Source organism: Loa loa, assembly GCF_000183805.2.
Source record: "Loa loa unplaced genomic scaffold supercont3.102, whole genome shotgun sequence".
Taxonomy (NCBI): Eukaryota; Metazoa; Nematoda; class Chromadorea; order Rhabditida; family Onchocercidae; genus Loa; species Loa loa.
The window spans coordinates 188,256-201,071 of NW_018108282.1; the positions used below are offsets into that span (position 1 = coordinate 188,256).

Consider the following 12,816-nt stretch of genomic DNA (forward strand, 5'->3'; position numbering starts at 1 on the left):
ATGGACGTAGAGTACGTGTCCAACTCCGAGATTACCAATACAACATATTTGACGACCAGGAAAAGACATGCATGTTGGAACGAGCAATCACCAGGTTCAACAGTGCATATGGGAAACTATAAGTGCGTATGAGTAACTACTCAATGACTAATATGAGACCATTGTTTTCATAGTAACCGTCGCAGTGGTGTGCTTCCAACCGTTGTTGTTCAGAAGTTTGAAAGATTCTGTACTTGGCAAACTAATTTAAAATTGGGGCGGACCGGTTAAACCTGAGGAGAAAATGTGAGAATATGTTCATCAAGCGGGTTCGTGGCTTAGGATATTCTTACAGGAGGTGAACATTTACACTGTTCACATTATTAGAACTTAGAAGTTCCTGACAAATTTGACTTGCGAAAGTGATTTTGTCCTTGAGGAACATTGTTGAGGTTGAGCGTGATTGCCACTAACAGGTCACGCTATGTCGATCACAGATGTTGCGGGGACAGATCGTCATGTTGATGAGGTCATACCATCCACGCATGATGACAGTGCGAAGGTCGTTGAAGATCAGCCACAGGAGGAGGTAAGTTAACTCTCTGGAAATAGTTTTATTTGGATAGTATGATATATGGAATATGTTAAGTTGAAAGAACGGAAATAACTGCTTTGGGATGATTTTAGGGATCCGATGAAAATCAGCAAAGTCAGAGTTGGATAGCTACAAGGAAGCCTGCTTTATTAAGTCAAGGTTTGTTGGTCATTTCTGGTGAAATTAACGACAGTTTTTTCTTTCGAAGATTTTTTGCAACATTTAATATTAATAGCTCTGAATTTTATTTTAGGCACTGCAACGGAAACAATTCGTCCACTTGAAGCCCCGGAGGATTATGCCCTTCACTATCTCACACGATCTGTTGTAAAGATGATGGATAATATTGGTTTCTCAACTTGTCACGAATCCGTTCTGAGCATCCTAACTGACCTTTGCAAACGGTACATGCAGAAACTTTGGATTGATTCAAAAGTATTCGCTGAACACGGTAAGCACGGTGCAGGAATATATTATACCTTAGTTATATTTAGTAAATAAATTGCTTTTATTTAAGGGTTTGAAAATATATTTTAATTTGTTTTTCAAGCTGGGAGACGATATCCCATCTTTGAGGATGCTAATATGGTTTTTGGAAAACTTATGTTCAGTGCAGCAGAATTACACGCATTCATGAAGCAGGTCCATTATGATCCTCTAGAAAACAGTGTAAGTGACTCGTTATTGATATTTTTCCGTATTTGATTTTGAATACATCAATTGTTCATCGTTTTCTCACTTTTAAGGTACCATTTTTCCCAATTAGGAAATCTTCGCCAAATTTGCTCAATATATATGGGCCAGTCTCAGATAAAGAATTGGCAGTACGACCAGAACATATACCTCGTTATTTTCCTGCTATGCATCCAGAATGGTGCTCCGATCATGTGGGAGGTGATGCCTTTCTTTTTCAGGCAACTGATTATCATGCATTAAAGAAATGTTAATTTGTATATTATTTTACAGTTCGAGCAGTCGAAGTTTCAGCAGTGAAAGGTGCTACACAAGGGTCAGTGAAAAATTGCAGATCTACACCCCGGTAAGCGAAGTCTTTGTTTTAAATGCATTCATTCTTAAGTCCCTTTTTTTGTCGAATGACAAAGTAAGACCGTATTTATTTATTGGCTACGTTTTCTGTACGCAAACTTTTTACTTGAATCTTTTGTGAATCCGCAAAAGATGGAGCGTGAATACATAACTGTTACTCATTCTACATTAATTTCCATCTTATTATAAGATATAAAGTTTTATTATAGGATGTCATTTTTCAGAGGAAGGGTAACAAAACCGAAGATCTCCTTTCCTGATTTTAGTGGATCGACAGCTAAAGAATTGGGATTTGTGCGGCCTCAAAAATTGCCATCCAAAAAAGTGGTTGAAGAACCAAGTGGTATTTCAAGTAGTGCCAATATCGCAGCTTTACAGACGACGGGTACAGCAACAAGCAATGGTATTAGAACAAAGCCTAAAAAGTGGTCGTTGCATGAAGTGAGATGTTTTTAGTGATGTTTTTTTCGGAATATAAATGTTTTATTGTGAGCATCCTTATCTGTTTATTTATCGATATTGCAGTCTGCCAGTAGTTCAAAGAATTGCGACGAACATCACGTGAAAGCAGAAAGTCCTAAAGAGAAGGATTCACCAGATAAGCCTTTTGTACAGGTAACGTTAGTTCTCATGTTTAGCTTTATTTTCTATTACCTTTAAATTCGACTGCATTTCTCTTGCAGACAATGAGCTTGTGTATAGCTTTCCCTGCTTCACTTCCTTGTTTCATTTTTTAGAGTGTTTTTATTATTAGCTGTTGATGATTGCAGAGGTCGATTGGTATGTTTGGCATGCCACCATCAGCCTTAGTACATCCCGAGAGTATTGCGACCGAGAAGATGAAAAAGAAAAAGAAAAAAGACAGAGATCGAGATAAAGACTGGACTAAGGAAAAGAAAGTAAAGCATCATGACAAAGAAAAGCTTAAAGATAAAATTGTTTGTCGTTTTTGCGTTTGTGGTGTTAATTATGTATATATGTGACTCAAATTTCTTTTATCAGTCATTATACAAAAGAAATCTTCCAGGAGGAAAATCCAAGTACAAGTAATTCAGTTCCGGTAGCGATTAAATTCCTTGCAAATGAAAAGACAAGTACGACTGCGAGTTGTTCAACTGACGCTAAAAGTGATGCTCAAGGCATGTCATCTATATTTTTATTTCTTACTTTTCTTTCTAGCTTTAGTTTTTGATTTGTTTAGTGGTCGTTGTGGAGGTTTTGCTGGGTGAGTTCAAAGTTACTGGGTTAAAGGAAATGGTGTACTTATACAAATTTTCACTAAGGTTGCGCTTAAAGGATCACCTGCACGTCCTTACGCAACGAGGCATTGGAATTATGAAAATTTGTTAATCTCCAATTTTGTCGTTAAGGTTGAATGAAGCTACTGGTTGCATATTTTTTGGAAATTTGTATGAAATGTTCTCTCACCTCTCATTATTGGGATTAATTATTGTGTTTTTACATTAGTTCCTTACCTAAACAGTGTCTTCATGCACTGTTGGTTGGTGCTATTCCCTCGCTTTTTGGATTCGAAGTACAATAACCTAGGTTTACAAATGTAGAGGTTAATCTTAATGGCAAAAACACCTTAGTTGCCAAAATTTGGCTGGCCTTTTCTTCGAACTACACAAATTATTTCAGCGAAAAAATCAGAGAACCAACAACAAAACGTTTTTCCAGCATTGCACAAACAACCAAGTTCCTCAGAACAGTAAGTATCACCTCTATGAGTTGATTTGATAATTTGAAGGAATTACCCTTTCTCTCCGAAATATTTAAAATGGATATGCGTGTTTTGTGAATAATGCGCATCTGACATATTCCAGCCATCAAATAGAGCAATATGGAGTTGATTTGAAGAATATTGCGAATGAGAAACCTCTTATAGACGTTCATTTTTCGCACATTGTTTCCGAAAGTAGTGGAGAAGACGTAGGAGTTTGTGGAAAGGTTACATAATTTTTCGTCATTATGTTTTCAAATTTTTTCTATTCTCGGTGTCGTAGAGGTAGAGACTTGTATTGTTTTTCGCTACAAATCAATTTTTTTATAAACACTGATTTAGGATTCCCATGATGGTATTGTTCAGTATAAAATAGCAGCGAAGTACTGCATGTTAGTAGAAACGAAATTCATTTTTGCCTTCATTCCTTACATCTAACTAATTGTCTAATATAATATGTTTTCCATTTTCCGAATCACAAATACAGTGATGGGGACTTTTTAAGTTATTTCTTTAACTATCATAACCGAAAGAAGTTGACGTCGCATTATATTTGCCAGGAGGACGATACTGATGAACTTGAACATGAACAACCAGTGAACTTAAAGATGAATGATGGTCAAAGTGCTAGTAGTGGTGGTTTACAAGTGACTGAAGTATTGACACCGCAGCATTTCGCAGATAGGTATGTTCAACGTATGCCAATCAAATGGTCCGTACTATTTTTACTAATCGATCACTTATTTTTCATAGATATAAAAACAAACGAATGCTTATAACTTCTATGAGCTTTATGTACCGTTAACCAATAATGCAACACATCTCAACGGCTTATGTCAAAAAACTTGCATATATTAGGAAGCGTCATGCGGTTCCATTTTGCCTTTATTGGTGTTGGTGTTTCGAACGTTAAGCAGTTGCTTTGTTTTTCCTGAGAATTTTTAGTAGACCGTTTTGTAAATTGTTTCGTTTTGATGTCAGTCTGTTTCAATCTTTACTCTCTCATTCTTCCTCACCAGTTATTGCATCCTACTCTGCTCTTTGGTTTTTATGATATTTCATCTTTGAACGGAAAATTTTTTCAGAACAGCTCTCTTTTCATATTAAAGTTTCAGAGACCTATGCATTTTATGAGGTCACATCGCATTATAGTAATTCAATTTATAGGACTGGTGATGTAGAGGAAGATGATATTAGTGATGGCAGTAAAGCTGTAGAGAAAGTAAAGGAGGGAATTAAAGATGAAGCTCAGAAAAATGGTAAAAGAAATGCGAGTAAAAACACATTAGACGAAATTACTAAAGGAAAGTCGGAGAGGCGTAAAGTTGGCGAAAAAGCCAATGAATGGAAAAAAATTGTGAAAAAGACAACAGCAAAGAGCTCTTTATCAGGGACTGTAGATGGCATCACGAAATGTTCAATAACTGATAATACTCCTGCATCTCGTAAGTTTTTAATTTTAATGTATATCTTCATTAGTATGATAATTTTAATGTATATCTTCATTAGTATGACTAGTAGAAAATTTATGTCGAAAATTTATGTGTCACTTTTTTTTGTTTGCTTTCTTATATCTTTGCAAATATAATTTTAGTTTTTGATTCCTTTAAAGCTGTTTGATATAACAGTTCACGTTATATTCTGTTGCGGGCTAAATCACAGTTAGGATGGAGATATCGGCCTTTTGACAAGGATTCAGATTTCATATCTTTACCCATATTTAAATAATTAAGATATACATGAATTGAATCAGTTTATTCCATCTTCCAACAAGTAATAGCGTTTTTATATCATCCTCAAAATTTTTGAATATCTCATCGCTCTGTTTTTTATTGAGGCATGCATTTCACTGCAACATATTCGGACTTGAAACTAACTTTTATGATTATTATTTTAACTAATGCGAGATGCAGTGCATTGACTGAAATTTGTGCTGTTTCTTGTTATATCTTTCAGAAAAATCTTTTCAGAAGATCTAAAGACGCTCAAGGTGGTTTTATCAAGGTCAACTGGACAGAAAATATTTACTGCATTGTCACCTTCCAGTATGGACTTATCTGCTGTTCTTTCCTAGATATCTTTTTTTTTGGTCTTCGTTCATCGTGCATCCTTGATATTCTTTATTTAGGTGGCACCGAACGGGCCGTCAAAGAGGTGGAGCAGAAACGTGATCCAGAGAGTGTGCAGGGTGACGCAAGTACAATTACGTTTACAGTCGATGAGTCACAAGTTGCGGAAAGTATTTGTGAGAAAAAGAAAAAGCATAGAAAGGTAATTTTCTTACTGACAGTAGATTATGGAGCCTGAAAAGTGCTACGAATCTTTGTTAACATATTGATCTCAAGGAAAAAGATCGAGATAAACACCACAGCAAGGAGCACAAACGAAAGGATAAAAAGAAGTGCAAAGAACACAAGAAAAGCAAGACGAAAGACAAGGAGAAGAAATATATCAAACTAAGACCTGAAAAGCTTTGCTTAAAGCGACCTAGCGAGCATATCCGTAAGCCTTGTAGAATTGTTTTGCATTTTTTATGTCCATAGTGTACAAATTCAAGTCTATATTATTTCGTACTCTCTTAGCTGTGTAACTTTTCTTATTTCAAGTGGTAATGAATCGAATTATAGCTTTTAGTTAAAGATTCATCATTTTTCGTAAATTATGCACTGAACAGAGTGCTATATCAAGTATCAAATATCCATGAAAGATTTTTTCTGCTTTAAACAACTTGTTACAGTGCCAGATGAAATGCCTGCTCCGAAAATACCTAAACTAAAAATCCGATTTGGATCTAACTCAAGTGGTGTTAATGCTTCGCCATCAGGCATCGTCTCTGCAACTTCGCCCGATATCCTAACTTCTGCTTTGCCGTCTACCCAACTGCAAGTTTTCCCTCCTTAACTTGTTTATTTTGTATATTTTCTTCAACTGTTACTCTTTTTCGGTCTTTCAGTTGCTACTTTTACTAATATTTTCAGGTCAGGGAGAGATATTCCTTCATTAGTCGATCAAAACATCCAGGTTATACAACCCGCAATCAAGTTAGAAGATACAGAAACTACCAGTCCTTATACATCTTTTAAATCTGATGGAAATATTAGACCTAGAAAACGACAGCCAGTGACCAAAGCAGAGGTTATTTTTTTAGATGAATTTCCACTGTGTTCATTTTCTTTTTTTTTTGTCGTCATGGTTTTTCGTCACATGTCCATTCTATTTGTTTGTTCGTCTTCATATCTCTATTGTTAATGAATAGTCTGACCGTAAACTGGTATGAATGGGCTTAGAATTTGATGTGGTTGTTGGATTGCTTCTGCAGCCAACTTCTCTCCAGGAAGAAACTTGCTGGCGATTGTTTAAAAATGTATTTTCATAGACTAAAGGTAAAAAGTATGTCACACAGATTGAGCAAATTTTTGGTCTGATAATTTGTGAACGTTAACTCATTAAGCTTAAGAACGGGGAGAACTGATTGTTATTGTTAGAAAAAGCTACTTTATTGGGTAATGAGATGACTTATAACTTTTACTCAGTTTTAAGGGTATACATTCTCGTAATAAGTCATATTTCGAGGACGAAATTTAACAAATATTGAAGTCTATTGTGTCGTTCAACCACTGCACTCATTTATTAAGCTAAAATAAATAGGATGAACAAATCACGGAGTGGTAGTGCCAGAAGAACGTGATAACCACTGATCTTTTACGTACGAAAACTGTATTACTAGACGAATGGAAGTATCCACTTCGAACTGCTAATTGCTATTCTGCTGCTCCTCTGTAAGAATTGTGCCAGAAAGCTAATTCTTTTTTATTGCCGCTACTGTTATTTACGAATGTTTGCGCATAGTTTAAAAGAAACAGTTATATTTCAAAGAGTGATATCTTAAAGGGACTAGTTTAGTCACTGACAGTGAAATTTTCAGTTGAAGGCGCTGCCGAAATTGCCGTTGAAAACAAGGACTTTTGGAACTAAAGAGTAAGTTATGTGAGGATGCAGTTGCATTTTTAAATTCGTACAGGTGGACATGTTGTATTTTATAAGCTTTGCTATTCTGATGCTTCCACAGATTTTTAAATAGTGTTTTCGTTGTCTCTTTATTTTGGTTTTTTTCTTATCCCTCTCTCCTTGTTCGTTCTCTGCTTTTAATCTTAGAAATCTTGAAACCATTTGCTGTCCTAGTTATTCATCTCTTCCCAGTCGATAAATTCTTACGGTTCTGTACAGATTCTTCTTGTTTTCAGTACTTGTTGGTTTCCTTTACTTTGTCCCTAAACTATTTACTGCAAACTGCACTGTCATAACCTCAGTGTTTCATGTTGCTCTATAAGCTTTAACTGTATGTAAAACTAGTCATTCAGGATCATCTGTACAGTAAGATCATAGAGATCTCAACCTGTTCAAAGAGCTTTGTTCAAAGCTTTTCTGCACACATGACTACATTCAGCGTCAGTGAAGGAAATGCTTAACTAAATGTAGGATTGCAAATGCGCCGTGTTTGTTACCCCATTGTTGTTATATTTCAGCACAGTTTTTACCTTGTTGCAATCAGTTTTGTGTGCTCGTTCGCAACAACTAGCACTTCAACGACTAGCACCCTCCCATTAGCACTTTCCCTAATTTCTTTATACCTTTTAGTTAAGAGCGTCTTCACCGTGTTCATCATGTTTCAAAAGTATTGTTCATAAAGAAAATGAAATGCGGAAAATGGGGGATGCGGATGGTACTCCCAACTGGTCGTAGTCTGATGGTTAGTTGTCTCGGTGTTTTATCTGAATTAAGTGTACGCGTTACTATTTAGTGCCCTCTGATTGCTGGGAAGTGGTGGCGCCGTCTCGCTTCTTTTAACAGCTTCTATTATTCTGCGTTTGTAATAACTTTGTACTATTAACGGATGAAAAGCCTGATGCCCGCTGCCCAGCACGCCAAGAGGACTTTAAAATAACGCACCGGTGCTTTGTGTCATGTTACAATTTCGATTTGGTTGTTCGGAAATAAAGGTTTTTACTTCCCACCGTGCTGTACTTAAAAACCGGTCATTATCTTAAGGTCTTCAGTGGTACGCGGAAGCCAAACAGCTTTGTATTCACATCATTTTACGTTGTCTTGTATCTAGCATACCGTTGCCCACCACAAGTATTTCGTCCTTCTTCTTTTCGGTTTGTTGCTGGACCTACAAAACCACGTTTTGTTGGGAAGTGCTGCAGACAGTTTTTCAGTTATTTACCACAGTTTTATACCGCTTCGGTATATTCTACACTTTACATATAGTCTCCTAGTAGCCCAACAGAACCGTCGAAGTATCGATAACTGGATTTCCTGTGCAATTTTAAGTAGCTCATTTATCCAATATCTTTATTCTTATTTCCGATTAATTTAAGCACTTAACAAAATTTCCAGCTCTCAGCACTTCCTGAGCAAAGTTGAACTCGGGGTACCTTCTGCGGATTCGAAATAGGTTGCTCTAATGTCGTATGTTTGATGAGAGTAAAGGTAAATATTTCAGGGGAAGTGGATTCACAGGTGGACAAGGACCAGCAGAAGTAACCACCAATCCAATTACTTCTAGAGCAGATGCTGGGTTTGAACAAAGAAGTTATCTGCAACAACCAACGGGTAAGCGTTTGCGCGTGGACGATGGCAAGAAAGAGTTTTTAGGGAGCTACTTCGATACCTATGGCGCTGCCGCTTTCAATTCAGCTGAAAAAATGTTCAGAGCTATGGAGAAAGAAAGAAACAGTGAAAGTTGTATCCAAGATATGACGCCAAAAAGGATGGGGACAGGTAGCATCTGCCGATGGTTTCACTACATTTTTTGACTGATGGACGACGTCAAGAAAAGGAATCAATAAAAAGAAACTTGGAAGAAGTATTGAAAAGGAAACCAGATCAGATGCATGCTGGAACTGAGTTGGATTCGGTGAAATCAAAGTTGGAAAGGGATTCTTTTAAGCGTATGTGCGATGGTGACTTGCTATTTGACAAAGAGAAACTATTTATCAAAAACCGCTTTTCGGGGAAGTCGAAGAGTAAAGAAACGGAGAAGGAAAAGAGAAAGGAGCGATATCATAGTCTCGAGAAGATGAAGGAGAATGATCGAGAAAAAGGATCACACCATATGCAAAAGGTTTTTGAGAAGGAAAGGGATCAAGGTAAGCGAGATGAGAAAGGTCTAGGAATAGATGATGAAAAGAAGGAAACACAGCAAGATCGGCAAAAAGAGAAGGGGACTGATGGGGAGAAAAGGAAAGGAAGCGATGAAAGTGGTAAAGGGAAGGGGAAGAAGATGGGAATGCTGGGAGTGAGGTCGGGGGATGTTTCCGGTGGTTGCGCTGCTGAGAATGACAAGAAGCATCGGGAGAAGTTGGAAAAAGTTGCTGGATCAGGACAGCGACGTAAGCGGAAAAGTGTTGATAAGGATGAGGAACGTGGAAAAGGTGCGGAGAAGGACGTGAAAAATACGAGAGAGAGGCGATGCTTGAGCGAGTCAAAGGAGAAGGAGAAACATCACAGCGAAAGGACTGTTGTGGAAGAAAAGGTTAAAGGTCGTAACAAGGAATTAAAGGATAAGGAGAAACGAAAAAAGCATTCGGGTGGTCGGGACAAAGAGCACAGCATTGGAAAAAGCATCAAGGAGATCGAGAAACTTTCTGGCGAAGACGAGAGCTTCGGCAGTTTGAGTAATGTGAGAACGAAGAATTCCGGTAAAAATGAAGTTACGCGTGATCTGAACAATTCCCATCTTCCATACGATTCAGTGCAAAAACCTGAACGAGGTAACAGCATTTCATTAACTCTCTCATCTTTGGATTACGTTCCCTTTCCTACATTTTAATTTATTCATCTTTGCTGGGTAATGTTGGGTAGGGAAATCCCTAGACCTATATGAGCACCTTGAATCCAGTTACTGTGCTTACATCAATTCTATACGGTCCACCAAAGCCAAACTCTACTGCTCTTTAATGGAAGTATTTGGAGTAAGAGCTGTCTGTATGAGTCGAAAAAGTTCGTATCATTAAGTGTGGTAGATTTACCAGCCATGGAAAGGGAAGCAGTCTTAGGAATTGGACGATGGGGCAGCAGAAGGTTGACGCTGTTGCGTAGCTTATAAAATCTTTTGGTGAATTATGATGGACCTATATCGGTGAGGTCGTGTAAATAAGACTTTTCTTAAAATTCACTCCCTTATCGTTTGATGGCTAAGCATGTTTTGATGGATTGGTTCATGTTTAGTTCGAAATCTGTAGTTCTTTTTCCAGTCATGTATGCGAAAGAACAACTGTCAAAGCGATGCAGCGCCGACAGTGATATCTTCGAGAGTGGGTCGTCGACTGCTGATTCGCTAGTGAAATCTTTGGATAAGGTAATATTTCCAGAACATTCGGAAGTCCATGATTTTCAGAACTGAGCAGAAACACACCACTTGTTGTTGGGTTGTCCACCTGCTTTTTAATTAAGGTGTAGGATGTAGCAGAAAGGAGTATTATCCTTTAAGTTTGTTCTTTGGTGATGCTACAAGTATAAGTTTCCAGCGAGTCTCTAAATAAATGAGATCCCAAGGCGAGGGTGTGCGATAAGTTTTGCTGGAAAGTGATGAAATATGAATTAAGGACAAGGATGGAACTGAGCTTCGTGTTTATTGTGCTAGGAATCGTGATTGTATTACTTACAATGACTTTAAATTTATCTTTTTGTTCATTTGAGAAATCAGCCACCCTGGACAGTGATGACTCGTTGGATACTATGTGGATTTGTCCAGAGTGTTCGGTAGCATATGTAGAAGGTGCAACTGATATGGTTGGTTGTGATGCATGTGATAACTGGTTTCATTGGTAAGTTCCTTTTTAATAAATGTCAATATATGCTCTTTTTGGCTACCGTACACATAAATCCACCGAAATTTCTGTAATAATTCAGGAGTTGTGTGGGTTTATTAGTTGCACCGCCAGATGACGCTCCTTGGTACTGTCAAAACTGTGCAAAAAAGAAGCTTAAGAAAAAAAACGTGTTGAAGAGCTCTACATCGAAGAAAAGCAAAAAGTGATATGGTTGTGATAATGGACAAATTTTTTCAATATTTTTATTCCTTTCTAGTTGTCGGAGGTCAGCAAACCTAAAAAGCTGCTTCTCTTTGCTAGTCATTTAACGATTGGATACGGGTTCAGGTGAACCGGACAAATTCCTTTTTTAATTTTCATTTATTGTTAAGGAGTTTTCACTTCCATTATATATTTCATATTCCAATGTACCTGTCGATCCAAGGGTCATTTCTCCTGTATCCTTGCCTCTTCGTCTGTCTGCATTTCTAGATATTTTTATTGCTTTTATTCGCATTTGTAGGAATCCTTAGTGCTTGCATACACAGTTATTGAAAAGTCTTAGTGATTCGAGGGAAGTCAGCTGGAAGTTTACCCAAATAGGAGCTTCTGTGTGCTGCAGCAGATTCGCCAACAGGCCAAATTACCAACATTTATATTAAATAATGCGATGTTAAGTAAGGCTGGCCTCCTTTCATTTGTTACAAGTGTTTTAAATATTTGCAGTTGTAAAACAGTTCTATTATTTGCTCAACGTATTGCAAGCATTTTTATATCACTGTTCTTCCTTCTGATATATGAAAGGACTGTACAATAAATAATGATGATGAGTTGCAATAAAAAGGAACGGCAACATCATCATATTATGTGTAACTTCTCATTTCCATCCTTTTCTTAAAAAAGGTGAAGGAGCTCAGGGAAGTAATTTAAATGTTTCTAGAAAAGTAGTCATTCGTATTTATAATTTATTATTGCTGCTATTCATTTGCTATCCCTCGTGGTGTCTTTCCGTTTTTACCCTTTCCATGGGGTAAAAATATAAATTGTTTAGATGACCCATGTCTGTCGCTTGTTTTTTTTTGATATTTATATGATAAGATACGCTGTCCGTGTGTGCGTGAATGTATGTGTGTATTTGTGCTTGTGATGTATGTACATCATTATGGCTAGGCTTCACGAACGAAGATTTGCAAAGGGCTTTACTCAAGCTTGCTGCAAACGCTACAGATGTGGGTGTATCCTGCGAGAGCCTACACAGTGAATTTTTTGATGAGGAAACATGACCATCACCTTTCACTCCAATGGTTCACCTGTCAGGGCCTAGCGAGTTAGGATGGTGATAGTGAAGACCTTAGGATGGAGGTTTAGTAGCACATACTTCTCTTTCATGGATGACCGTGGAAGGCTAAACGAGCTCCATCTGTCGCGAACGAAGAAGTTCCGTGATGAAAAAATAAAGGTTCATAAAGTGATTTGTTGTGATGTAATTTGTATTTACAAAGTTGGATTGTAACAAAGATTTGAAAACTATTTAAATTCTCTGTATATGTAGGGTGTTATCAGTGTGCATAGAATTGTATATGTGATTATTGTCTTGCAATGTGCGCTAACAAAGAACGCTACACTAATGTGTGCTAACAATATTAAGAAGTGAG

The 12,816-nt window shown here is 37.3% G+C and overlaps 2 protein-coding genes across 3 annotated transcripts; both read left to right on the top strand.

Annotated features, from left to right (window-relative positions):
• Window positions 1-426: 426 nt before the first annotated feature.
• LOAG_17613 lies at window positions 427-9,163 on the top strand (the record flags this gene model as incomplete). 2 transcript variants are annotated; one of them, XM_020450273.1, is made up of 21 exons in its annotated part: window positions 427-568; window positions 667-733; window positions 828-1,025; window positions 1,125-1,243; window positions 1,321-1,468; window positions 1,541-1,613; window positions 1,846-2,062; window positions 2,147-2,236; window positions 2,392-2,520; window positions 2,649-2,760; window positions 3,263-3,332; window positions 3,448-3,571; window positions 3,905-4,029; window positions 4,512-4,789; window positions 5,315-5,389; window positions 5,473-5,615; window positions 5,690-5,846; window positions 6,082-6,226; window positions 6,323-6,479; window positions 7,270-7,322; window positions 8,851-9,163. In XM_020450273.1, exons 1-21 carry the CDS (start codon window positions 464-466, stop codon window positions 9,161-9,163), a joined length of 2,898 nt encoding a protein of 965 aa, XP_020306080.1. In that variant the 5' UTR covers window positions 427-463. The 2 variants fall into 2 exon arrangements, with proteins under 2 accessions (XP_020306080.1, XP_020306081.1); XM_020450274.1 differs by lacking the exons at window positions 7,270-7,322; window positions 8,851-9,163 and adding an exon at window positions 6,993-7,075.
• A 74-nt stretch (window positions 9,164-9,237) lies between these two features.
• Window positions 9,238-11,388, top strand: LOAG_17614 (hypothetical protein; the record flags this gene model as incomplete). The annotated part of the gene is made up of 4 exons (XM_020450275.1): window positions 9,238-10,120; window positions 10,604-10,707; window positions 11,049-11,176; window positions 11,262-11,388. The coding sequence occupies 4 exons, from the start codon at window positions 9,238-9,240 to the stop codon at window positions 11,386-11,388; spliced, it is 1,242 nt and encodes a 413-aa protein (XP_020306082.1).
• Window positions 11,389-12,816: the final 1,428 nt, after the last annotated feature.